The sequence below is a fragment of the Petaurus breviceps genome, unplaced genomic scaffold, assembly GCF_028583685.1.
Source record: "Petaurus breviceps papuanus isolate PSGF00001 unplaced genomic scaffold, PetGlider_PUasm1.0 37, whole genome shotgun sequence".
NCBI lineage: Eukaryota > Metazoa > Chordata > Mammalia > Diprotodontia > Petauridae > Petaurus > Petaurus breviceps.
Window position 1 is genome coordinate 12,296,615 of NW_027186296.1, and position 25,841 is coordinate 12,322,455.

A 25,841-nucleotide genomic window follows, 5' to 3' on the forward strand; every position below is an offset into this window, starting at 1 on the left:
TGCTTGTTGGACCCTTTGTCTTATAGTTATCTCAGTCAAGATTTCAACAACAGAATTTATCATCTTCACTCCTAAACCCGCCCTTCTGATTTTCCCTGTTTCTGTTGAAGGCAGCATACTCCTAAATTTGCAAATCTGAGTAATTCTCATCTCTTCCCTATCTGATCCAATCAGTTGTTGAGCCTACCTTAATAACTCTCACAACTCTACCCTTCTTTCATTCACATAACCACCACTTTTGTTCTGTTTCTATTCCCTTCCCCTTCCCAATCCATCTTCAGCTCCTAAGATATAGTGTTGACCATATCATTCACATACTAAAAAAATTTAAAAATCAGCATCTTCCCATCACCTCTAGGATAAAATACTGTAACAGTTGGCATAGGCTAGATGTACATTTGGTGGTGCTGCAAAAACATTAATAATCCACACCTGACTCTTTCTCTGCCTTTTTGCAATGTATGAAAAAAACTGGCTGACAAATAAATAAATATGTAACTAGCAAGGGAGTGTAATATATAATTTGGCCACTAAGTGGCAATAACCTCAGGCTACTAGGCCAGTGACTTCATTAGAGATTATTTATTGCACACAAACTAGTTTTCCCAAAGTCCTCAGTATCCCCTGATTCAACTTAGAAATTCTTTGACTATTCGCACTACCTGGAACTCCCATGCTTGTGATACCTGGGTTCAATAAAGCTGTAGAATCATGATATGGAATATATTCCAAAAGAACTAGTTATTAACAGTCTACATAAGTGAGAAGCAGAGATAATCTAGCTCAGTAATTTAGTATTTGAGAAACCCAAGAACATAAACTGTTTGGGGAAGAGCTCCATATTTGACAAGAACTGTTGGAAAAACTGAAAACAACTTGGCAAAAATAAATGGTTTAGACCAGCATCCTATATTTTATACCACAATAAGTTCCAAGTGGATATTCAACTTAAATATAACATTTGGTCACAATATTTAAGAAAGTTGAAAAATAATGTATGGAGGCATCTTTCACATCTATGACTAAGCAGAGAAATAACCAAATAAGGGATAAAGTAGATCACAAAAGATAAAATAATTTTTCCTTTTTTTTTTTTGGAGGGGGGAAGGTAGGGCAGTTGGGGTTAATTGACTTGCCCAAGGTCACACAGCTAGTTTTATGTTAAGTGTCTGAGGTCAGATTTGAACTCAGGTCCTCCAATCCAGGGTCAGTGCTCTATTCACTGTGCCACCTAGCCACCCCAAGTTAAATTAAAATTAATTTAATTAACTCAATTAAATTATATTGAAAAATTTTTGCACAGTTAAAATCAATGCAGTTAAGATAAGAAATATATTGATTGGGAAATATTCATATCAAATACTTCTTTTAAGATCTGATATATAAAGAATATAAGAAACTAACACAAACATGTTGGCAGCCAGGTGACTCAGTGGATAGAGTGCTGGGCCTGGAGTTAGGAAGACCTGAGTTCAAATCTAGCCTCAGACACTTGCTAAGAGTGTGGCCCTGGGCAAGTCAGTTAATCTCTCTTTGCCTTAATTCACTGGAGGAAAAAAAAAGGCAAACCACTCCAGTATCTCCAGTATCTTTGCCAAGAAAACTCCAATGGACAATATGGTCTACGGGGTCACAAAAAGTCAGACACAACTGAATGACTGAACAAAAACATGTAAAACCAAGAGCCTTTCCCCAACAGATAAGTGGTCAGAAGACATGAATAAATAGTTCTCAAAAGAATTGCTATTAGCAATCATACAAAAGCTTGCTTTAAATCACTCACAATAAGAGAATTTTTATTCAAAACAATTTTAAAGTTTCACATACATCACATCCAGAAAATTGGCAAAAAAAAAAAAAAGATGAGACTATTTGGTGTTAGAGGAGTTGTGGGAAAATGCTCATCAGTGTACCACTGGAAGACCTATAAATTGTTCCAATTATTTAGAAAAACATTTTGAAATTATGCCCCCAAAGTGACTAAAACATCCATACTTTTCCACACCTAGAGATCCCACTGCTAGGTGTATACCTCAACATGGTAAAACATAGAACAGAAGGTCCCATAAGGACCAAAATATTCCTATTAGTACTTTTTGCAGTAGCAAAAAAACTATAAACAAAGTACCCAAGGATTAAGGAATAGGTAAGCAAGCTGTGGTACATGAATATTACAGGTTATTTCTGCATTGTAAGAAATAACAAAAAATTCAGGGAAACATAGGAAGACTTCTATGAACTGATACAGAGCAAGGTAAGGAAAGCCAGGAAAACAAAAACACAATGATTACAGCAATGCAAATGGAAGGAATAATAAAGCAAAACTGAACTCTGTATAAATATAATGACCAAGTTTGGATGTGGAAAAAAGAGGAGAAAAATGCACCTTCCTTTCTTTATTGCACAGGTGAAGAACATGGGTATGAAGTATTATACATGTTGTCAAAGTTGTGTTTGTTAAACTTGGCCTCCCCCTCTCTTTTTAACTTTTGTTACAAGGAATAGATTTCTGGGTAGGAGAGGGAGAAAGGATATAGTTAGGAATTAATTTGATATAAAAAACAAAAGGCAAAAAGGCAGCACATTTAAAAAAAACAGTGAATAGCTTATATATGTGTGTGTATGTGTCATACACACATGCACATATATATCCTTAGTGCTAAGGCATAGTGCCTAACACATCGTAAGTGCTTAATAAATTATTATTGACTGACTGACTTTAGAGCAGAGTTCTCAAATATGAGATCCATGCTACTTAATTGGGAAATATTTAACAAAACAAATAAAAATGCAATAGAATATAGGTGACATTGAATATTAGAAAACATGGTTTTCTAAGTCAATATGTTGCCCAGTTCATATGTACAGATAAGTGGCCCTCATTTCTATTTGAGTTTGACACCACTGTTTTAGAACTTCCACCCTAAATTTGGGAAACCTCCCTTCAATCTGACCACCTCCCTAGATTTTATCTTGTTCCACAAGCAATCCACATGATAACAACTTATGTTTTTATTGGGCAAAGAAAATGAATGAAGTTCTTGTCACAAGCTATTCTTACTCTGAGTGTCTGTGGCTGATCTTCCCAAGATGGGAAAACATTCCCACTTTGCTTTTTTTCTGCTTTCCTCTGGCAGCAAAAGGTTCATAGGCAGGATGCACAAGCACGTGCACACACACACAACACACACACATACACACAATCTGATATCTATTTTCAGGGGTCAATCAGCTGGTGCAAAGAAATGGAAACGTTTGTGCCCTTTCTGTATCACCAATTGATTATGGTTTCCAAAACTAGGTAAAACAGGCACCCTAGAATCCATCTTGGCTCCAGACCTGACACCCCAGCAATGCTGACTCCTCAGAGTTTTCATAGGCAGCTCACATATCTGCTCTGAGCCTGGGTCTCAGCTCTTTAGAGCAGGTAGAGAGATGCTTGGCCCATTGCTCCAATGACAGCTACATCCCAAAATGTTGGTCTGGGTGCAGTATCTGTATCTGGTCACTCTTTGTGAATGTCCTATGGACAATCTAAACTCAACATTTCCCAGACTGAACTCATTTTCTCCTAACCCTTCCCTCTCCTTCCTAGCTTCTCTATTACTGTCAGGGGAACCACCATCTTTCTAGTCACCCAGGCTGACAATCTAATTGTCATTCTTGACTTCCCACTTTTTCTCATCCTCATAATTGTCATTCTTGACTTCCCACTTTTTCTCATCCTCCTGTATGCATTCTATTGCCAAGTCCTTTCAATTCTACCTTTGCTCCATTTCTGATACAAACCCCTTTCTCTCCTCTAACACTGACTCACTACCTCAAGCCTAGATTATATTGGCCCATCTGCCTCAAATCTCTCCCCACTCCAGTCCACCTTCTGCTCAGCTATCAAAGTGATCTTTCTAAAACACAGGTCTGGCCATGTTACCCCCTTATTCTATAAACTCCGGTGGCTCCATATTACTTCTAGGATCAAATAAAAATGCCAGATTTGGCTTTTAAACCTCTTTACAAACTGACCTCTTCCTATCTTTTCAGTCTTCTTTACTTCTCTCCATGTACTCTGTGATTCAGTGACAGGGGACTCTGTCGGTCCCATTCTCCTCACAAGAGACTTCATCTCCCAAATCCATGCATTTTCACTGACTGTCCATCCCCTGCCCTCTCCCCCCCCCCCCCCAAGTTCTTTTCCTCCTTTTTCTCTGCCTCGGCTTCAAGTTTCAACTAAAATATCACCTTCTTTCTACAAGAAGCCTTTCTCTTAATGCTAATGCTTTCCTTCTGTTATCTCCAATTTATACTGTATATATCTTGTTTATACATAATTGTTTGCATAATGTTTTTCTCATTACATTGTGAATTCCTTGAAGGCAGCCATACTTTTGTCTTTCTCTGAATTTCCAATGCTTAGTACAGTACCTGGCATGATTTGACTTGACTCATAGGATCATACTTTTCCTTCACATTTTAGAGGAAACACCAGCTTGCCTGTAAACCTCTTGCCTCTTCAGAAGCAGCATCACATAGGGGATAGGAAACTGAACTTAGAGTCAGGATAAGCTGGGTTCTAATCATACCTCAGGATATGACACTTTCTAGCTGTGTGACCCAGAACAATTCACTTAAACAAAGGGGTTGTACTCAGTGACTTCTTTCAACTATCAATTTATTATCCCATGATCCTCCTACTTCATACCATCCGAGATCATTCCCTGACAAGGAGCTCCGTTAGATTACTTCGAGTTGGACTGAGCACATAACTAGCATTTCTATAAACACTGTTCACTTGGCTGATTGTTATAGGTAGGAAACACCTTAATGACAAGATCAAGGAAGTGAATCACATCAAATAGTCCTGTCATCAGGCCCCCAAGGATTGTCTGATCCCAACAGAGGTCCCTGGATTTAGATTTGTCCTGGGATTAAGTATACAGATGATTTTCTCATCAAAATCTCATCAGGGTGGGAGGACATGAAACAGATTTAAGAAAATCCCAATCATAAGAAACCTAAGAGACAAGACTGATTCTGAAGCCTACATTTGGTTTGGTCCAGGAAGGCCCATGATAGGATATAGTGGCACAGGTTCCAGGCTTAGAGTCAAAAGATCTGGATTTGAACCCTGGTTCTTCCACTTACTATATCGAGGGGTTGAACTAGATTATCTCTAAAGACCCTTCCAGTTCTAATATTCTCTAATTTGACCAAACACTCACTAGAATGCTGGGATCTCAGAACCAGGGATACAGGGATAGTTAAGTATGGTGTAGAGACTAAAAGAATGATGATGAACCCATTCTCTTTAGACTGGCATGAGCAAAACAGATGAACAAAGCCAAGAGCTTCACTTAAAAAAACAAAACAAAACAAAAACAATCTTTATTACCTTCAATGCCATGCAATGTGTATGGAAGTTGGATCCCACCCCAGGCTTCCTAGGCCTTCCTTCCTAGGCCACAAGGTGTCCTCTTTGTCCCAGCCCCCTGCTTCAGTGAAGAGTCCATGTTCCTATTGCATCTGTCCCATTCCAATTTCAAGTTTAGGCTCCTCCTCGGGGCTCCATAGGGACATTCTCCCCAGAGCGGCTGCTCCCCCGGTTGCTGGAGAAGAAGCCCCCACCAGAAGCAGGGGCCACATCTACCTCGATGACTCCGTGCACCTGGGAAAGCTGAGGGCTGTCCAAGCTGGCAATGAGCTGCCTTCGGCCTGCCCGCACTGGCACAAATGTTTGACGCAGTGTCACTGTTTCATTACCCCCAATGTCTCTGTAGGGAAAGATTTTGAGGCAAGAGGTGAGGCTTGGAAGAGTTACATTAGTGAAGGGTAAAGAATGGTCTAGGGACACTGCCTTGAGAAAGGCAGGAAATCAAGCTTTAGGTCATAGGCACAATTTGAGATAGACTTTAACCAGCCAATTTTCCCAGGCTAAGCCTGGACACCTGGACATACCAGGAAATGACAAATGCCTCGAGCCATTAAAACTCTTCCTGGGTCATGTCCAGGTCAAAGAAGAACTAGGAGCCTAAGGCTTTCCAAGGGGTGTCCTTGTCCTATATCCTTTCTTTTTCTTGTCTAGATTCCTTTTCTTCCTGCTCTCTTTCATCTCATCTCCCAATTCCTGATGCTACTATATCTTCTCTATCATTTGACCACCTACCTATGCCTTCTCCCTAATGAAGCATATATCTATCTATTAAACATATCCTATCCTCTTTTCTTGATCAAACTTTCACCTTAAACCATATTCTTCCTGCTTAGTATATTTATCTCATTTCTACTCAAAGCTAGAGCCTTCTTGGAGAAATCTGGTCTCAGTAGAGGTCATCTCCAAAGAGGCAAACATCACCTTATGGGAAATAGATTGATTCCAAAGCTTCTGGAGAACATCTTCTCTTTCTAAAACTATCCCCTCCTGTAACAGGGAAATGACATTTGGCTTGGACACTGATGTAACAAGAGTTCCCTGAACATCTTTTGGGGTCCCAGTTTCCTTATTTATAAAAATAAGGGGGCTGGACTAGACAGCCTTTAAGATCCCTTCTAGTGCTAAGATTCTATGACATAAGGATTCAGGGGACTGTTGAGATGTCCTGTGAATTTAGTTATTATGATACAAGACTGAAACTAAGAATGCATTTTATTTTAAAAAGTTTGTACTTTCCCACAGAAACAGTGTTTTAAGGGCTAGTGAAGTGCTCAGACCAGTCCTTAAATGCTTTCCTAACCAATAATAACAACTCATATAGAGCTTTAAAGTTTTTACTATTGCTTAATTATATTGCTAGCATAATAGGATCATACTGGAAGGGGCATTAGAGATAGATCACTGAGTCCAACCCTCTCATTTTAGAGATGAGATAACTAATGTATAGAGAGAGGTTAAGTGAATCCCCAAGGTCAGAGAGATAGGAAATAGCAGAGCTGAGATTTGAACCCAGAGCGTCTTATTCCCATGTTCTGTCCACTGTACCAGACTATCTCCATTGAAAACATGTTTTTTTATGGGAATATGTGGTTCATATTCCATACTCCTCTCCCTAACATGATTTCCTTTAGATTTAGCAGTGATTCTTCATGGTAGCTGTATCAGGGCTTTAAGAGGAAGTAGGTGTATATACACTGATTATAATTTATAATTCAGGTATTTCTAAACAGGGATCTGCCTTATATTACATGATGTGGCTAAAATGATTCTGATTACATGATACTGATTACTCAACACATCAGAACTTATCCATCTAAAGGAATATTGTCCCTTCAAAGTAGTCTCCTGGAAGGCCACACTCTTATTCCAATTGTACTGCCATTACTACAAACCTTTAGGGGCAGGCCTTTTGAAATTACCTCCAGAACTAGTTGGACTCACACAAGAAAATTCACCTCAAAACTCTATCAGTCACACCTCCTTGTTGACCTAGAATGGCATTACTCAACTTTATCAGCTCCTTTATGTGATAGACAAAACATGGTTCCAAATGACTTTTGACTATTTACCAAAGTCAAGTACACCCTCAAAGGTTGACAAACTGCTACTGTATGAGTCATTCACAAGGCAATTCCAAAAGAGGCATCCGAAAAATGTTTTGAGCAATGATGGAATCATTGAAATAACTTTGCATTATCCTAAGGTTAAAGGGGACAGTACTCATTTGGATGCTGCCACTTAAAAAAAATAATCAGCTGTTACTTCTTCAAACAAAGCTTTGTATTATACCGTAAAGACAGTATAATACAGGTCCATACCATGTATTTTTATATGCAAATGAGAATTAGAGTAAGGTGTATATTGGATTCTACTATTTCTGAGTCATTAGCTCAGGGGTTTCTTCTTCCAAGCTCTATACTCTGTTGAACACATAATCAGACAGGGAAATTCCCAAGGGAGGAAGTGAATACAGGGATGGGCTCCAAGTTAAACTCATTCTGGGATGGCCAGGGTGAAGGGAGAGGTTGCAGTAGAAAGGGAAGAGAAGGAGAAGGAGGAAGAGAGGAGAGTTGAAGAAGTGAGATTACAGGGTCTATTTCTAGAACAGAAATGAGAGCTATTCTCCCTCCCCAATTATTATGAGTAGGAGAAGGGACTGCCAAGAAGCAGAGGTATGGGTGAGATGACTGAGAGAGGCATGAGCCTGTCAGTCCATCTAAGACTCAAACTTGTCTCCGTGTGAGACAAGTCATTCTTATTAGAGTCCGAGCAGAATCTCTAAAGTTAAACCCAAGTATCTCTAAGCATAGAGAACAGGGTCCAGGGTCAGGGTGGGGATTACAAGTGGTACAGCTATACCCTGGGGATAGGAAACAGGACCATCTCTGACAAAACAAAGAACAGGGATCAGAATTCTACTGTCCCTGATATTCTTTCCTTATGACCTGTCCTTAGTATTTCCCTCCAGAAAGAAGGATCTTGCTCTTCCTCCAGGGGAATTCTTAAGACATTTCCCTCCTCACTACTCCCTCACTAATGCATTTAGTTATCATCAGTCAGCATATAACATGAACATTGAGGCTTTTTCATCATAATGACATAGTGGAAAGAGCAGTGTGAACTTGGGGTCAAGACAGGGGTTAGAATCCTGGTTCAGACATTTACTAACCATGTGACCATGGAGTACATCACTTAATCTCTCTGAGCCTTGATTTTCTGATCTGTAAAATGGAGCTAATAGCATCTGCTCTACCTGCTTCATAGGGTTACTGTAGGAAAAGCACTTTGCCAATCTTTAAAGTAAAAAAGTGAGTTGTCATTATTTACTCTGTATTTATCCTATGAGCATTCTTTAGATCAGGCACCCTATAGATTGATTTATCTACAATAACCCACTAAAAACAAACAACTGTGTTTTTGTTCTACCTGCATATAGTGCCTGGCTCAGAGTCATGAGAAGGTATTGGATAAATACACTTGGATAGCTAAACAATAACAACTCACATTTGTACATAGTACTTTATGGTACATAAATGTTTTCTTGACAACCCCATGAAATAATAATAATGCTAATAATAGCTAGCATTCACATAGGACTTGAAGGTTCACAAGGCTCTCACAACAACTCTGTGAGACAGGTGCTGTTATTAGCTCCATTTTACACAGATGGAAACTGAGGCTGAGAAAGGTAAGCCACTCACTTTAGGGTCACATAAATAAGTGTCTGAGGCAGGATTTGAACTCGGGTCTTCCTGACTCCTAACACTATCTACTGCACCACCTAGTTTCTGCCACATAGGTGTGATGATGATGGGATAATGTCCAACTCAAGCCCAGCCTCCTCCTCCAACGTCATTATTATTATCACTACGACTGACATGTAGTATTTTCCACACATGTCACATGATTCTCATTACAACCTTTGAAGAAAGGTGCTGTTCATATTCCCATTTTACATATCTGAAAACCAGCACTTAGGGAGGTCGAGTCTGGAGAGGGATTAAAACCTGGGTGTTTCTGACTTCAAGATCAATATGCTATTCATATTATTGAGAAGAGTGACCAAAATATTTACATCCTTTGGGCCAGCAAGGCCAATATGAGGCATATACTGCAAGGAGACCAAAGACTCAAACAAAAGTATCATTTATACTAAAATATTCGTAATAGTATTTTCTGGGTGGTAATAAAGAGGAAATAGCTAGATGGCTCAGTGGATAGAACTCTGGAGTCAAGAGGACCCAAGTTCAAATCCACCCTCAGACATTTACTAGCTGTGTGACCCTAGGAAAGTCACAACCTCTTTCTGCCTCAATACATGGGAGAAGGCAATGGCAAACCACTCTAGTATCTTTGCCAAGAAAACCCCATAGAGAGCATGGTCCATGGGGTCATGAAGAGTCGGACACTACTGAACAATAAAACTTGCAAACTAAATGGGTGTCCATCACCTGGAGAACATCAGAACAAACTAGGGTATATTAATATAGGCAATATGGTATATTGGAATAATGGGCAATGGATTTGGAGTCAGAGAAACTGAATTCAGATCTCCCCTCCGCAGATCCCCATTCTGTATTATCTTTGGCAAGTTGCTAAACTTCTCTGGATTTGATTTTCTCACCTGTGAAACATGGAGGTTGGATGAAGTATGCCCTCCAAGGTGTTGAGTCAAGATACTGGGAATTGGGGAAACATGACAACATCCCCTCCCTCCCACAATACCAGCCAGGACTGTTTTTTTTTTTTTTTTATAAGCAATCGGGGTTAAGTAACTTGCTCAAGGTTACACAGCCAGTTATTTCTGGGTGTGGTGCTGAGTTTCTGAGCCCGGATTTGATCCAGGTCATCCTGACACTGGAGCTGGTGCTCTTACTCGCTGAGCCACCTGGCTGCCCCTAAGCAATTGGGGTTAAGTAACTTGCTCAAGGTTACATGGCCAGGTGTTTCTGGGTGGGTGCTAAGTGTCTGAGCCCGGGACTCGATCTCCAGGTCTTCTCAACACTGGAGCCGGTGCTCTTACTCGCTGTGCTACCTGGCCGCCCCTAGGACTGTTGCAAGCAAGGAAGTTGTACTGCCTGAGGAGAGTATGGATTAACTTGGCCACTAGCTGCATTGGTCTTGGACCCAGCTGTAGGCCCTTTGGCAAGAAAGACAGGTTTTCAGGATGCCAATGGGGAGCTTCAGACCCCTGAGAACTTACTTGCTAAGCATTTTTAACCTCTTTGCTGGTAGCTTTTACTTGCTTTTATTTTTCCCACATCCACCTTGGGATCTCCTTCTGCCTGGGTGTATTAGAATATGTTTTTAGTAAAAGGTTTGAACCCTCAGGCCCTGAGAGATGGACTGTACCAGATGAGGAACACTTCCAGCTCTAAATCTAAGCCTCTACAATAGCTCCCTAAATCCTTCCAGCCTACACTGAGCTCCTGCAGTGCTTAAATATGCCACTAAGTTGGGGCTGTTTTGGGTTTTTCTTTAATGGTTTAATGTGGTTAAGTATGATCTCCCCAAGAAGATCTGAAGGAAGAGTGTGTCGCGTATATACTTCTCTGAGTGTATTAGACCCCAGCAAAGACAAATTGAATGGCAAAGATGTCAAGTTAGCCAACCCCAAACAAAGCTGAGTTCCTTCCTGGGTTGTTTGAATGTCTTGATACTTAATAACCCTGGACTAAGGGCATGAGGGGGAGGGAGAGTCAGAGTAAGGGGGTGACACTCACCCAACATTGAGAACCTTGGGCCTCTGGAGTCCAGAGCCCTCGAGTCGGAAGACTACTTTGGTGAGAGTGACAGGCAGCGGGTTCCTGAAGATAATCTGTACCTCTGTCTCTTGGCCAACCACGGCTGCCCCTAGCACCTGAGATAGAGAAAAAAAGAGAATGATAACCTTTTGATTGGCATGTAGTGGCTTCTTTACTGTCGTCTGAGCTAACCTTCCAGAGTTATAGATCCTCAGCAATGACCCTACCTTCCATAAAGGATCTCATCACCCAAGGCTCTCTTACCAGCAGAGACGAAGGGATGCTACCAAGCTGCACCCCCACCAAAGCCATTCATATAAGGTCTCTTTCAGCTCTAATCTAATGACTTTCAAATCCAACCTTTCTTTCTTGGACTGCTTATTGGAATTCAGGCTAACAATCTTCTCATTCTGAATCCTCCCACTGTTCTCTATTGCCCCCTTCTGATCAGCTCCCCTTTCATCCCAGATAAGATTGGTTTCTTTTGCCCATACCGTGAGGGAGAGGTCAGGGGTTCGAAGGCGGAAGGTGTGTTGTTTGGCTAACACCTGCCCATTCTCTTTGACGTGTCCTGACACGTTTAGCAGCATAGCTCCCTGATCCACCAGATGTGGCCGGTACTCTGAGTAGGCCACAGGCAGGGTTACACGCTCAGCTGGAGTGGGAGAAATGAGAAGAGATATCACAGAGTGCACCAGCATCTCTACCCTGGTTCTACCCACCCTCCTCTCTCGGAGCTTTCTCCTAGAGGATGCCCAATAGGCATAAGGGCTGTCCAAAAGGGGATAATCAAGCAATAATCAAGAACTCAGAAATTCATCAGGCAATGTGCTAGATGCTGGAGATTCAGAAACAAAAGTGAAACCATTCCTGCCCTCAAGTAACTTACAGTCTATTGGAGAAGACAAATTTTACACATATAAGAATATACAAAATACATACAGGATAAATACAAGATCATTTTTATAGTGGAAACACTTGCAGTGGGAGGTGGGTGGGGATTAGAAAAAGCCTTGTAGTAACTGAGCTGAGCTTTGAAGGAAACTAGAGAGAGGGAAGAATGTGTTCTAGGCTTGGGGGCAGCTTGTGAAAACAGAGATTGGAGAGGGAGGAGAAGGTCAATTTGACTGGAAACTATGGTATATGAAGATAAGTAATGTATGTTTAAGATGGAAAGGTAGGGGGCGGCTAGGTGGCACAGTGAATAGAGCACCGGCCCTGGAATCAGGAAGACCAGAGTTCAAATCTGGTCTCAGACACTTAACACACAAAAAACTAGCTGTGTGACCTTGGGCAAGTCACTTCATTCCAATTGTCCTACCTTCCCCCCCTCCAAAAAAAAAAAAGACAGAAAGGAAGACTTGAGCCAGGCTGTAATAGGCTCTAAGTGCCAAACAGAGAAATTAGTATTTGATCCTGGAGGTAATAGAAAGACACTGAGTTATATTGGGCAAGGCAGTGATATGGTCAGACTTTAGGAAAATCACTGGTATCTGTGTGGAGAAGGGAAAGACTTGAGATAGGCAGATGGTCCAGTCAACAGCTGACAAGGGCCTAACCAAGGGTGGGAGCCACATGAATAGAGAGACTATACCAAGATGGCCATGAATAGCAAAGGAAGGACTTACAGCTTCCAGGGGACAGTGCCACCTCCTTCTTGCTGTCTTTGAACACAGGGCCAGTGACACCAGTATAGAAGGTGACAGAGAGGTAGAGGTGTAATTTTACAGTACGCTGACTCCTTCCACGGTTGGTCAGCACCACAGTGACCACTAGGTCCTGTCCCATCACTGCATCCTGTGTTTCCACCTGCACTGATACATCCTCAGCTGAGTCCCGGGTTGCATATACATTGGGTTTGCTGCCATGGGCTGCTGCCGTCTCTACTGCCTTCCTCTCTGCATCAGACCCTGATGACCAGCAGGAGAAGGGACAAGCAAAAAAAGATGGTGTCAATGAGGCCCTGGTGACAAGAGGCCAGGAAAATAATCCTCCATCCCAGTGATGCCTACTGAAATATCATCTCTTCTTTAAGACCCAACCCCAAAGCTACCTACCTCACCAAGCCTTCCCTGATTATTTCCAGCCAGAAGAAAGCTCTCCCTCATCTGAATTTCTAAGGCACTTTGTGCCCCACATGTACTTATCACATTTGATTTTGTACTATTTGAGTATATGCTTTATCTCTTCAACTTCTAGTTCTGAGAAGCCAAAGATTACGTCTTGTTATCTTTATATCTCCCCTAGGCCTAGGAGGGCCTTTTACATGAGAGATGTCCAACAAATACATGCTGAATATTCAGAATTCTGGAAACCACCCAGTGGGACCTTAGAAATAGAATATGGAGCCACTGGGTCAGGGAGGTGGCCAAATGGGCAACCCCAAAGAGAAAGGATTTCCCAGGACCCAGAGCAGGTACCTTCAGGGTGTTTATAGATGTGAGTAATATCCTCCCTCATGTTGGAGCCAATGGCTTTGGTGCAGATGAGGGTCCCAATTGCCTTCTCCTCCACGTAGACAATCTTGAAGCTACCATCCTCCTGCCGTTGCCAGTAGACTTTGTCACTGTTGACCTGTGAATGGTGAAGAAGGTAAGGAGAGTAGGGAAGCAAGTAGTGAGTAAGATCTTCTATGGTACTATGGAGAACAGACCTACTTTTCCACAATTTGGTTTTAACCTAGCTTTGTAACCTTTTTCATTAGCTACTCTTTTTCTTTTTAAATCATAGTATCTGTAGAAAGTCGAAATTGTGTACTTACCCTATTTCTTTTTTTTTTTGTCTTTATTAATTTGTTCGTTTACTTTTAGTTTACAACATTCAGTTACCCATTTATTTGAGTTTCAAATTTTCTTCCCCCCCTGGCGACATACATTCAGGTATAGGATCTGCAAATACTTTCATATTAGCCATTGGTCAAGTTATAAAGAAGGATTGCATCAGATGGAATGAACAATGGGAAAAAGGAAAACAAAACCAAACAAGAAAAAGAAAGAGAGCAGGTAGTTTGCTTCAATCTGCATTCAAACTCTGTTCTTTCTAGTTCTCTGAATGTAGACATTTCTCTCCATAATGAGTCTTTGGAGTTTACTTATAGCCCTGCATTTCTGAGAAGAGTCTGGTCTATCAAAGCTGGTCATCACACATACGTTGTATCTGTAATTGTGTACAAATTTTTCCTGGTTCTGCTCTTCTCACTCAGCATCAGTTCATATATGCCTCTCCAGGTAAATATGACGTCCATCTGCTCTTCATTTCTTATGGTGCAATAGTATTCCATTACATTTATATACCGTAACTTGTTTAGCCATTCCCTAATTGATGGGCATCCCCTTAATTTCCAATTCTTTGCCACCACAAAAAGAGCTGCTATAAATATTTTTGTACATATGGGTCTTCCTCCTGCTTCTATGATCTCTTTGGGATACAACCCTAGAAGTGGTATTGCTGGGTCAAAGGATATGAAGTTACTTATAGCCCTTTGGGCATAGTTCCAGATTGCTCTCCAAAATGGTTGGATCAGTTCACAACTCTACCAGCAATGTATTAGTGTTCCAATTTTTCCACATCCTCTCCAGCATTTATCATTTTCCTGTTTTGTCATCTTTAGCTACTCCTTTTTAAAGTATTTTGTGTTCCAACCAAATAGGACTACCAGTTCTTCCACCAATCTTGTATTACATGCATTTGCATAATCCGATCCTTCCACAAGTCTACCTGCTGAAATTCTTCTCTTCCTTAAAAGCCCACCAGGTTTATGAGGGCAGCTAGGTGGTGCAGCGGACAGAGCACCGGGCCTGGAGTCAGGAAGACTAATCTTTCTTAAGTCAAATCTGGCATCAGACACTTACTAGCTATGTGACCCTGGGCAAGTCACTAAACCCTTTCTGCCTCAGTTCCTCATCTGTAAAACGAGATGGAAAAGGAAATGGCAATCCACTCAGCCACTCCAGTATCTTTGCCAAGAAAACCCCAAATGGGGTCACAAAGAGTTGGACATGACTGAAATAACAGTTCTCTGTTAAGCCTTCCCTGACCCCTCTATCTAAGACTGATTTCTCCCTCCAATTTCTTATATCTCTTTATCCCTACATCCTATATCTTATATCCCTTATAATCTAGATCATTATTTTTCCCTTACAGTCTTCTTTGTATCATACTTATTTGTGTAATTATCTTTTTTTTTTCAGTCTGGAACTATGACTTAATTGATATAGGAAGTCCCATTGAGGAGCTTTCCCCTACCAATGAGAGTGGCAATGGCCCTATAGCTTATAGTCTTAGAGAGCTGCCCAGGTTATGAAGATGATAAATGACTAGTGCAGGGTTGTACAGCTAGCATGGGTCAGAGTCAGGACTTGAAACTAGGCCTTCCTGATTTGGGTCAGCTCTGTATTCACTTTTTCACACTGCCCCTAAGCACATGTCTTATCTTTGCTATTAAATTGTAAATTTGAGGACAGTCAGTTTTTTTTTAATCTTTGTATCCCCAGAATCTAATAGGTGCCTAATTTGTTGTTTGTTGAATTTGGGCCAACCCAATTAGACACTTATAACAAAGGAGAGCCACTGGACCATGTGCTTTGATGCTGTGGGATGATGGCACAGGTTTCAGTCTCTTGCTGAAGGATATGTACAACCAGAGCCCTTTAATTGGTCCCTCCCTCTTTCCCATGATGTGGCACTTGTCATAGAAGTCTGGGCAGCAAGCCCACGGTGTAGATTTTAGAGAGATGATTTCCATCTCAGAAGCACTGTTGGTCATCTATGCTCAGGTGAAAGACTTTTGATATCCAGTCTCAGGCTCATCTGGCTGAGCACATTTCCCAGATGCCACATGTGAACAATTACCATAACTATCAGGGAGGAGGCAGCCCCTCCCCTCCTCTCGTAGGAAGTCCAAGGGAGAGTTGTCTCAGACCTAAGCCATACGTTCATAAGAGAGGAAGAAGAAAGGAAGAACAGAAGTTGTTTTTCCCTTTATCATCTCCTTACTGGACAGCTCTTTCCCCATGGTATCCAACCCTCTGATACAGTGCCCCATCACAGGGTTGGGAGTCGACACACAGGGTCCAACCAAACATTTCTAGTTGTTCATGTCCTTTAGCAGAGTCTGAACCCTGTGTCTCATCTCCCACAGATCCGTAACTCATGCTCCAATGGAATCACTCCTGTTATACAGGACAGGGTCAGAGATGCAATAGGGAATGGGGAGGGTACATTTCAATACAACTTGATACTAAAGGAAAAAGATCATGGGAATAAAATATAAACAAATGCATCTGTTTCATGAAGTTCTCTTACCTCAGCAAAGATGAAGGGTGTATCATACTTCATATACACCAGACCATTCTTAATAGACTCCACTGAGCAGGGACCACAACAGAAGATGCCTAGAGAATCAGGGAATACTGATCAGGGACTTTGTTCCCTGGGTTTGAGGACAGGTGTATGCTTGTAAATGTTTATCAACTGGTTTTCCAAGAAAAAAATAAACACACAACAGAGACAACAGAGTATTAAGCTTAGTCTACATTATTACCATTTTCTCTATCACTTTAAGTCTAAACAACCAATAAAACAATAAATCAAGCTATGATTTGTAGCATTTGCTTGATTTCCAAGGTATAAATGCTTATGCTAAAAATTTAACAACCAGCTCTCATGGTCAGTACAAGCTGACTCCAGCACACCTCTGGCTGATCAGCAACATTTCAGCTTCTTCTCTGAGGTAGATTGTGACTATGGTTTAGCCACAATCACTGAAGAAGCTCTCAGAAATCTCAGGTTAGTAAGTAATAATAATGATAATAATTATTTATGTTTTCTGAGTGTTTCATAGTTTGCAAAATGCTTTCCTCACTATAAGCTTTATTATAAAGGGAATTATTAGGGGCATTATAATGCCCCATTTACAGATGAGGAAACTGAGGCTTGGAGAGATTGACTGACTTGTCCACAGGCACATGCATTACATTGAGATCACAAAGTAAGAGCTAAAAGTAGTTTAGAGATCCTCTAGTAGTCTGACAACCTGTCACATATTTACTCAATCATTCCACCCTTCTCCCTCAAACCCCATAGTATTAGGATAGAGGACATCTGTATCAGTCTTCTGCCAACAAATTCAGGATTGCCCAAAAAACAAGGCATGGGGTCCCACCCAAAGGAAACACTGAAAAAAAAAGCCAGAAAGGAGAACTTGGAACAGATTCTGTGTTTTTGAGAATATGCCTGGTATTCTGCTTTCCCATGGATTTTCCTATGGTTTCCTCTCTTTTATTATGTGGTTTAGGATGAGTCTCCTATTGGGAAGAACAGATGATAACTAGGTCATTTGGCATTTTTTAATTGGATTGGCTGAAATCATGCCAATTGTGCCAAGGTTCAGATGTTCTCTGGCCACCAAAACCATGATATTATTTTTCCAAATAGAATAACCAATCAGCTTTTTGTCAGGAAAGAACAAAAAGTTCCTACAGTGAAGATATATGACTGACTGCACCTCCAGAGAATCAAAAGAAAGGCTGGGGACCCAAGGGACCCTGGAGATGATTTAGTCCACACCCCCTCAATTTGTGGATGAGGAAACAGAAGCCCAGAGAGGGGAAGTAAATTTCCCAAGGCTCCACAAGACTCCAACCTAAGTCTCTTGGTTCTTATTCTGCTGAAATTCAGGTTACCCTTCTGGAGGGGGGGGGCAGGGAGGGAGGGTTTGACAAATGAGCAACCTGAAATGGGGCTGCTTAAAGGACACAGCATGGTAGGGTAGGACAAGAGATGGTGCCCCAAAAGGAGTTTCTAGCTAGAGATAGAGAGGAATAGTCCATAAACTGAAGAAAATAATAGGGAGAAAGGAGAGTGAGGAGCAGAGATGGGAAAGGATAATCCCTAGAAGGTAGAATGAGGAATTATGGGTAGACACTGTAAAAAGACAAGTTTAGGAAGTTTTCCCCAACCTTAAGCGGATTAATTACAGATACTAAAAAGTTGAATAGGCTGCTTTGGGGAGGTAACTCATTCACCTGCACAGGAGGTCTTTAAACAAAGGCTGGGTGAGTACATCTTAGTTTAACTTTACTAAAGATTCTTTTTAAGAATGGATTGGACTAGAAGGGTTAGAATAGAAAGATGGAGGTCCCCTCTGAAATTCATGGTTAATTACCAGGTGGGAAGAGGAAGGAAGGAGAAGTTACTCAAAACCTAAAGGACATAGGATCAGTGAACAAAAAAGACTGGAAGAGGGTAGAGCTGAATAGTGGGCAGGAGAATCCTCTTGGCAGGAGGTGGGAGTAAGTGGGCAGAGGAGAAGAAATGTGGAGTGGGTGCTCCCTTACCACTGCTGGTTTCTTGGGGGGTGGCATCCACCACCTGCCAGCCATCGTAGCCTGAGGGCAGGTCTGATCGTTTCATCCAACAATCATTCCAGACATGAAAGTTCCTGGGACACAGACAGCAGGGGGCCATCTTTAATATTCCCTTTTCACTAATTCTACCCCTCTTTCCACCTACCAACTCCCCACTCTTGGCATGGTCCCTCATGCAGTGCAAGGCTGGGTGAGAAAAAGAGCAGGCAGGGCTTTCAGACCACACCCTTTGCCACCCCATTCAGATGCCTATTTCCCCCCACCCCCGCCCCCTACCCCACCTCCCTCCTCACCAGACAGAATCGTGGTTCAGGTGTTCCAGTGGCTTCATGTTCTCATCAAAATAAATGTCCATGGTGAGTGAGGTGTCGGTGTCATGAGCTGAATTATAGTTGGTGACAGTCCTTGTGGCAATACCGAGGCATCGGAGGACTTTGAAAGGGAAGAGAGTCAGTGAAAGGGGGGAGGGGGAGGGGAGGAGAACACCAGGGGTCAGGCCACCTGTCTGCCTCAGCTCCCTGCCCTTCCCTCCTTCCTACCCCCACTTCCCTTGTTAAGGCTAATTACTAATAATTAATGCCAGCCTGCCAGGCCACCCCCGCCTAACCCTGCCCTGGTGCCACAGGTGTTCTGGAGTCATGGAGTTAAGGGGAATCTAGGGTGGGGATAAAGGGATCTCTGGAGCTGAGAAGTTGGAGGTCATGCCTCCCGTGCAGTTAGAGTTGGTGTTTCTCCATTACCTGTGGTGGTGACACCAGCAAAAACCCAGCACTGGCCATAGGGGACAGAGTAGCCTGTTCGAAGGTAACTCAGAAGGATCTCCACGCTGCCCACCCAAGCTGAGGGGTTAGTACCTCTGGAGTAATCTCCAGACCAGTTTCCGATCAACACCCCATTGTCATCTAGAGAGTTCACCTAGGGGGAAAGGGTGGAGGCTGAGGGCTGGTCACTCTGCACCCTCTCCTCACAGAGCACATACACAGTGGTCTTTCTCTGCTGGCTCCCTCCCCTCCAAGGTTCAGTTGCCTCTCCACCCTTTCCCACCCAAGTTTTGACATAGGAATGTAATTCTTGGGTGTGCCAAGTTTTGGGTTTGGCCACACATTCCAGAGGAGTCGGGACAGGAGCCAGCATGGGTGTGTGTGTGGGGGGTACACCAGGAGGCTGGGGGCAGAGAGGTTTCTTTATTACAGTTTCTCTACCCAAAGAAGGCATAGGGGGAGAAATAGGAAAGCGGTGGTGGACTGGAAGTGAAGGCAACTTGAGAAGTGTGTGAACAGATATAGAGGTGGGAGCAGGAGGGAATGTGGCACACGATGGGGTGCATGGGGAACATACCATGGCAGAAATGACACGGGAGACACTCACAGGGTCCCCCCGCCCTGCATATGGCATTCCCCGCCGGTCAAGAATGTAGAGACAGGCATCCAGTACACCATGGTCAAACTAGGAAGGGAGAGAGCAGTAGTCATAATTACCTCAGAGATCTCTTCCTATCTGAGATTCTCCAGGTTACTCACCTTTGCCAATATCCCCTGACTCAGGCTCTCCCCTCCCATTCTTTGTGTAACACCACTCACCTCCTCACCTTTCTCCCCTTCCTCATTCTTCTTTCCCTCAGATATCCTTCCTCTCACTCATCTCCCCTTGCACAGCCCTCCCCTCTCACTCATCCCCCCCTGCCCCAGACGTCCCCTTGCATCCCTATCTTTTTCTCTTTCCTTGCCCATACTTGGCCATAATTCCAGGTGCGCTCCCCAATCTGTGCCTCTGTGCCATAGTAAATTCGACCAGATTCGTTGAGCACATACTCTTGACGCCAGTCTTCATGGTCCACATACACAGGATCATCTGCCAGGCCCCAGGATAAACATATAGACCTTGGTCAAAAGGCTATGTTAAAGGCATAGCTTGGGTCTCCTAACCCTGATGCCCTCTAGCATTCCCTAAACACTGCTTTTCCACCTGAGGCCAGGCCTGTGGGGTTGGGGTGGAAGTCATGGGGCAAATCTTCCTCTGGGAAAGAGCTGTTAAAAAAAAAAAATCATGACATCGTGGTGGTGGTAGACAGAATAGGTCAATCTTAATCTAAATCAAGTGGGGAAGGGGATGTGGATGGTGGTGCAGAAGAACTGCCTCCATTGTGCTTGCTTCTGGCTCAGGGTCTCCATTGGACAATCGGACTTTTTCCTGGCAGGGGGAAGCCAGGGGGTGAAGAGCATGGGGAAGTGGGAAGACACTTTAGTGAAATGGAAAGAACACTAGATTTGGAGTCTGAAGACAAGTTCAGATTTTGAATCTGCTATTTTTTTTAGCTGTGTGGCCTTGGGTGATCACCTCTCTGGGCCTGAGTTTCCTCATATGTAAAATAAAGGGGTTGGATGAGAAGCCCTATGCAATGTTTTCCAGTTTAGATCTTAAAAGATCCTAAAATCCATGAGACCTCTGGCTAGTGACATGGACCAATTTGACTCATGGTGGCCATTATTTTCTGCCCTCTTCCCTTCTCTCTTAGTAACTCACTTAGCCTTCCTGCCCTGCTGTTCCAACCTTTACCCCACAGGCTCACCAGGACACCAAGGGTTGAAGAGGATGTAGATCTCATTTCGGGGATCAAAAGGCATCTGAAACTCTCCTGCATCAGTTCGTGTTCGGACAGTGAAGCGGAACTTGCCCACGATGGCATTGGAGGAAACATGGACCTTTAGGTCCACATGCTGCCCATCTGATTTGATCACCTGGGCCTTCCAGCCTCCACTGCCTCCCTTGCCCACAGGGATGATCACATGTGTACCCTTGCCTATTTCAGGGTTTGTACCTAGTGGGGCAAATGAAGAGAGGGAATTGAGGAAGTAAGACCAATGGGGCAAAGGTCTCAAATGGGATGGAACCCCGGCGGCATCTCTAATTTCCACCCAGCTTTGTTTTGGTAACATTAGTCAATGATTCTATCAGCTCCCATCTTCACTCATCCTGTCTGGGTATTGCGGCAAAACCCTTGTTAACACCCCAATCCTGAGCCAGAATGGGGGAAAGAAGAGTTTCTAAGGCCACTGCTTGCCTAGCCTCCCTGCTATCTTCCCCAGGGCTAGCACTGAACCCAGAGCATGTCCAGACTCAGGCCTGAGGTGTCCATGTACCCAAGAGGCCTCCCACAGAGGAGGAAGGGCCAGCCCAGACCCTAAACCCTAACCTCATCAGTTCCCCAGGGTTCTTCAGAATCCAGGGCATCCAGGAGGGGGCCCAGGAAATTAGAGGCCGAGGTGGGCAAGGTTAGGCTCTAATCAGAGGGTACAAGGAGTCTCCCGCCCCCAGCAGCTGCATAATCACCGGCCTTAGCAGCCAAAGAGCAACGCGGCAGTGGAGACACCCAGCCCCAGGCCAGAGGGGACAGAGACACTGAGACATGCAGAGTCACAGGGAGAGTCAGAGAGACACCCACACGCTCAGAGGGAAAAAAAAAGTCTAGTAAGAGAAACAGAGAAAGACACACCCGTCATCTGCCTATTGGCATGGGACAGACATGTGGCACTGAGGAGAGAGCATCTCGAGAAAGGGACAGAGACTCTCAAGCACGTACACATATGTACACAGACATGTCGACAAGCCAACATGGGTAGAAATGTGCACAAACCGCCACCACATCGGTGTCGGTGTCGAGAGCACAGGAAAAATGGAGAGTGCTATTGTTGGTCCTGACGCTAGGGGAGAGCCCAGTTGGAAGACGAGCTGTGGTCTCTCCCTTTCTCTCTGCACTGACCGATAAGCAGCTCCACGGCCATGCGGTCTGAGGATGAGTAGGGCCGGGACAGGCTGACGGTGAGGAGGAAAGGCTGTCCTCGGCGGATAATCAGGTCATCGTATTCATACTCCTCTGTGTGGTGCTCCCGCCGGTTCTGATCAGAGCGCCGACTCATCAGATCCACACCAGTCACCACCAGCATGCCATCTAGAAGGGTCACAGTTGGTTATAGTCCAGAACCCCCACTCCAGCCCAGACCAAAGAACCCAGGGACCCTGAGGCAGCTAGGTGATGCAGCAGAGTGTTGGCCTTGGAGTTGGGAAGACTTGAGTTCAAATCCAGCCTCAGACACGTACTTAGCTGTGTGACCCTGGGCAAGTCACTTAACCTCTCTCTGCTTCAGTTTTCCACTACATTCAGTATTCCCACTGTAAAGTGGGGATAATAATAGCACCTACCTCACAGAGAGATAATTGTAAAGTGCTTAGCACCATGCCTGGTATGTAGTAGGCACTTAATAAATGCTTATTCTGTTCCCTTTCCCTGCTCAGCTCAAGGAATCCAGAATCCCAGATCTACTTTGGAGGAACCCAACAGTCCCAGAGTGGCAGCTCCATCCTTAAGAGGACCTGAATGGCTAACAGCAAAAGGCACAGTCCACACATTAACCAAGGCTCAAGAACCCTTTTACTTAGGGTCAGAGGATCCCTGAGGATTCCCCTCCTTGAATGAGAGAGATGTTTAAAGGCTCACCTCGGATGACACCATCGCCTGCTGCATTGACTCCACTGCCTCTGGAGCCAGGACGACCGGAGCCCCGAGATCCTGAACCTCGGGAGCCAGGACGACCAGAGCCCCGAGATCCTGAACCTCTGGGGCCTGCAGGCTCTGGGCCCCAATCATCATCACCTCCTCCTCGGCAGGAGCAGCAACTGCAACATCGGGCCCAGAACGAGCGACCTGACCCTCGAGAGCGGGTGTCTGGTTCTGGCTCAGGAGAAGGTGTTACACTGGGCAGCCAGGAGCTCCCACCCCATCGCCCCACGTCTGAGCGTGACCCGTCAGTCATAGTTGCTGCCAAAAAGTAGTGATAAGCTATGGTAAGATAGACTCAGGCACGTCTGATCATACCTCCCCAAGGACCCCAACTCTAATTAGATTTACCCTAGGATCACCCCTCCACTCCAAACAGTTCTATCTAGGGATTGCTTCCTTATATCCGAGCCTCTTCAGGGACGCTATCTTATATCCAGACCCACCTGGGGGCCTGGAACTTCTCTCTCACCCAGATGCACTCAGGGACCCCTATATTCAGTAACCCCCATAATTTCTTTCCTTCCTGGTCTAAAAGACACTCCAACTCCACTTGGACCCCTGAAGGACAAACCCGTTCTGAGGAGCTCCCTTTCTTAATCAGACTGCCTATTCGTCTCGTCCTGTGAGGTGTCCAGACAATACATTAACGATTTATTACGCCTAAAATAATTCTTAAGACACTTCCCCCGCCCTGCCCCCCATTCCCCACCCCCTTCCCAAGGAGGCAAAAGTGGCTGTGGTCGGTGGGGAGAAGAGTTCAGGATGGAGAACCAATCTTTCTTTCCTGCCCAATTTCAAACAAATCTACACTGCCTGGAAGGCGCAGTCTGGTGAATTCCAGGGGTGCAAAAGGGGAGGGAGCTGCGGTTAGGATGCCGCAGGTGCAGCGGAGAGCAGGAGGCAATAATCAAGAGAAGGTACTGTCTGAGCTCTAGGGCAAGGCGCAGGTTCTGGAGATTGTAGAGAAAGCCTTTGGACCTCAGCTGAGGAGGGGGAAAAATCCCTCCCGTCCTGTCCCGAAGCCTGAGTCTGCCAAGGATGAGTTGCCCTAGAGAGCGCAGGGCTCCATCCCTCCCTCTCACCTGGCGGTGGCGGTGGCGGCGGCAGCAGCGCTAGCGCTGAGTCCCACGTACGGGACCAGACGGTAGTACCGACAGACGGGATGGACAGCTCAGGTTTAAAGCTTGGGGCGGGGTGACCGGTGGTTAGAGAGGAGGGGCGGGGCTGGGCTGCTGGGAAGAGGAAACGAAGATTGCTCCATCCTGAGGTTGTGATGCAGGGTACCTTAGAGGGGAAGGAGGAAGGGGCACCGGGACAAGGCGCCCTCATCCCTAGCTTGCCCCTTTCTAGGAAATACAAACCCTAAGGCGGTGCCCTGGGATGTGGAAGGTGTGGGGCCCGAGGTGGGGATGGGGGTGGCTTAGAAAAGAAAGGGCAGAGCCCAGCGAAGACCATGCTGTTCTCAAGTGCCTCCTTTTTGGAGAACCCTTGCGTCTGGGCAAGGGATTCTAGGACCTAGACCCTGCCTCTGTCCCTTTCCCCTGCCCCCAGATAAGACTGTACTAAAGAGCCCTCTAGTATGGGTCTTGAACCATAACTCTCCCATCCCGAACAGGATTTCCCAGTCCGAGATTGGGGAAGTCACGAAAAAATAGCGCTCCTCATTAATCTGTTCTTGCCCCAGTATTCTCCTGATTCCCCCCCCCCCCCCTTTCCTCACTCTCTGAAACCCCGAAGAAGCACACCTTCATTAAGGCAGAAACTAAACCAGATGTGGAGGTCACTAGCAACTGTGACCCGGTTCAACCCTTTGGGGTGCCTAAGGGCTCCTATTTGGAACATGGTGGGAAGGCCCTTGAGGGAGGGGGGCATGAATTTGAGCGCAGGACTCCTCACTCATGTAATCAAGTAGTGAGTTGATATCCTTCCACTTTCCTGAGCAATGTTTGCAACCCCGGTAGGCCCCATACCCTACCTCCTCCAGTAACCTTAGGCTCCTCCTTTCTCCCTGCATCTCCCTTTATCTATCCTGGGGACTTTGAACTAAGAATAAGAAAAATAAGAGACTGAAGCAGGAAAGAATGGAGATAGGGTTTCACTGGAAAGGACCAAGTTGACAGAAGAGTCCTGGGGTGGAGTGTCCATTGCCTTATGTCTGAGGAGTCCCTAGTATGAAGGTTGGGTGACATCATAGGCCTAATACTCAGACTGGCTCCACCGGCTGTACTTCTGCCTTGCCCTGTTCCACCGGCTTTGCTGTCCTCCACCTGGCCTACTGGGCCCCAGGACTGTTCTACTCACACCAGCCACACCTGTTTCATGCTCTTGGGATCCTGTGGTCTTTCCCCTTCTTCCCCAGGCCTAGTCATGGAATGGGAAGCAGCATTTATGTGGCTATCTCCAGCCCAAGGATGGATATGTATGAATTTTTTCCCACTCGAGGGTCTGTCTTGGGTTGCAGCTAGCTCTTCAACAGGCCACAAGACAACCCCCTCAAGCTCCCCCCACCAAAAAAAAAGTGGTTGAACACTGGATTATCAACTGGCAAAATGTCAATAGGGACAGTTAATCTGTGCCCATACATCCACACTTATAAGACCTGGAAGAGGTTATATAATTATTGATGTTGATTGATGCCTGTTAGTTTTTACTACAAAGTTAAACAAATAATTTTTTTTGTTGTTGTTTTTTAAAGAGGAGATCTGGAAAGTTAGCTCTGAGGGCTGTTCCTTTCTTAGACTATG

The 25,841-nt window shown here is 44.4% G+C and overlaps 1 protein-coding gene across 1 annotated transcript; it reads right to left on the reverse strand.

Annotated features, from left to right (window-relative positions):
- Positions 1–1,769: 1,769 nt before the first annotated feature.
- Positions 1,770–24,326, reverse strand: TGM1 (transglutaminase 1). Its single transcript, XM_069097941.1, has 15 exons — positions 24,180–24,326; positions 23,035–23,355; positions 22,300–22,488; positions 21,109–21,357; positions 20,272–20,390; positions 19,878–19,985; positions 19,280–19,454; positions 18,833–18,971; positions 18,510–18,613; positions 16,477–16,565; positions 13,593–13,746; positions 12,801–13,082; positions 11,667–11,827; positions 11,152–11,288; positions 1,770–5,768 (listed from the first exon to the last, which is right to left on the reverse strand). The coding sequence occupies exons 2-15, from the start codon at positions 23,348–23,350 to the stop codon at positions 5,543–5,545; spliced, it is 2,448 nt and encodes an 815-aa protein (XP_068954042.1). The 5' UTR covers positions 23,351–23,355; positions 24,180–24,326; the 3' UTR covers positions 1,770–5,542.
- Positions 24,327–25,841: the final 1,515 nt, after the last annotated feature.

Coding starts and splice junctions, on each gene's coding strand:
- TGM1 (XM_069097941.1), bottom strand. CDS start 23,350: ATGACTGACGGGTCACGCTCAGACGTGGGGCGATGGGGTGGGAGCTCC. Junction 11,289..11,666: donor CCCCTGACCTCTCCCTCACG/GTATGGGCAAAA, acceptor TCTCTATCTCAG/GTGCTAGGGGCAGCCGTGGT. Junction 5,769..11,151: donor CCCAAGGTTCTCAATGTTGG/GTGAGTGTCACC, acceptor CTTTCCCTACAG/AGACATTGGGGGTAATGAAA.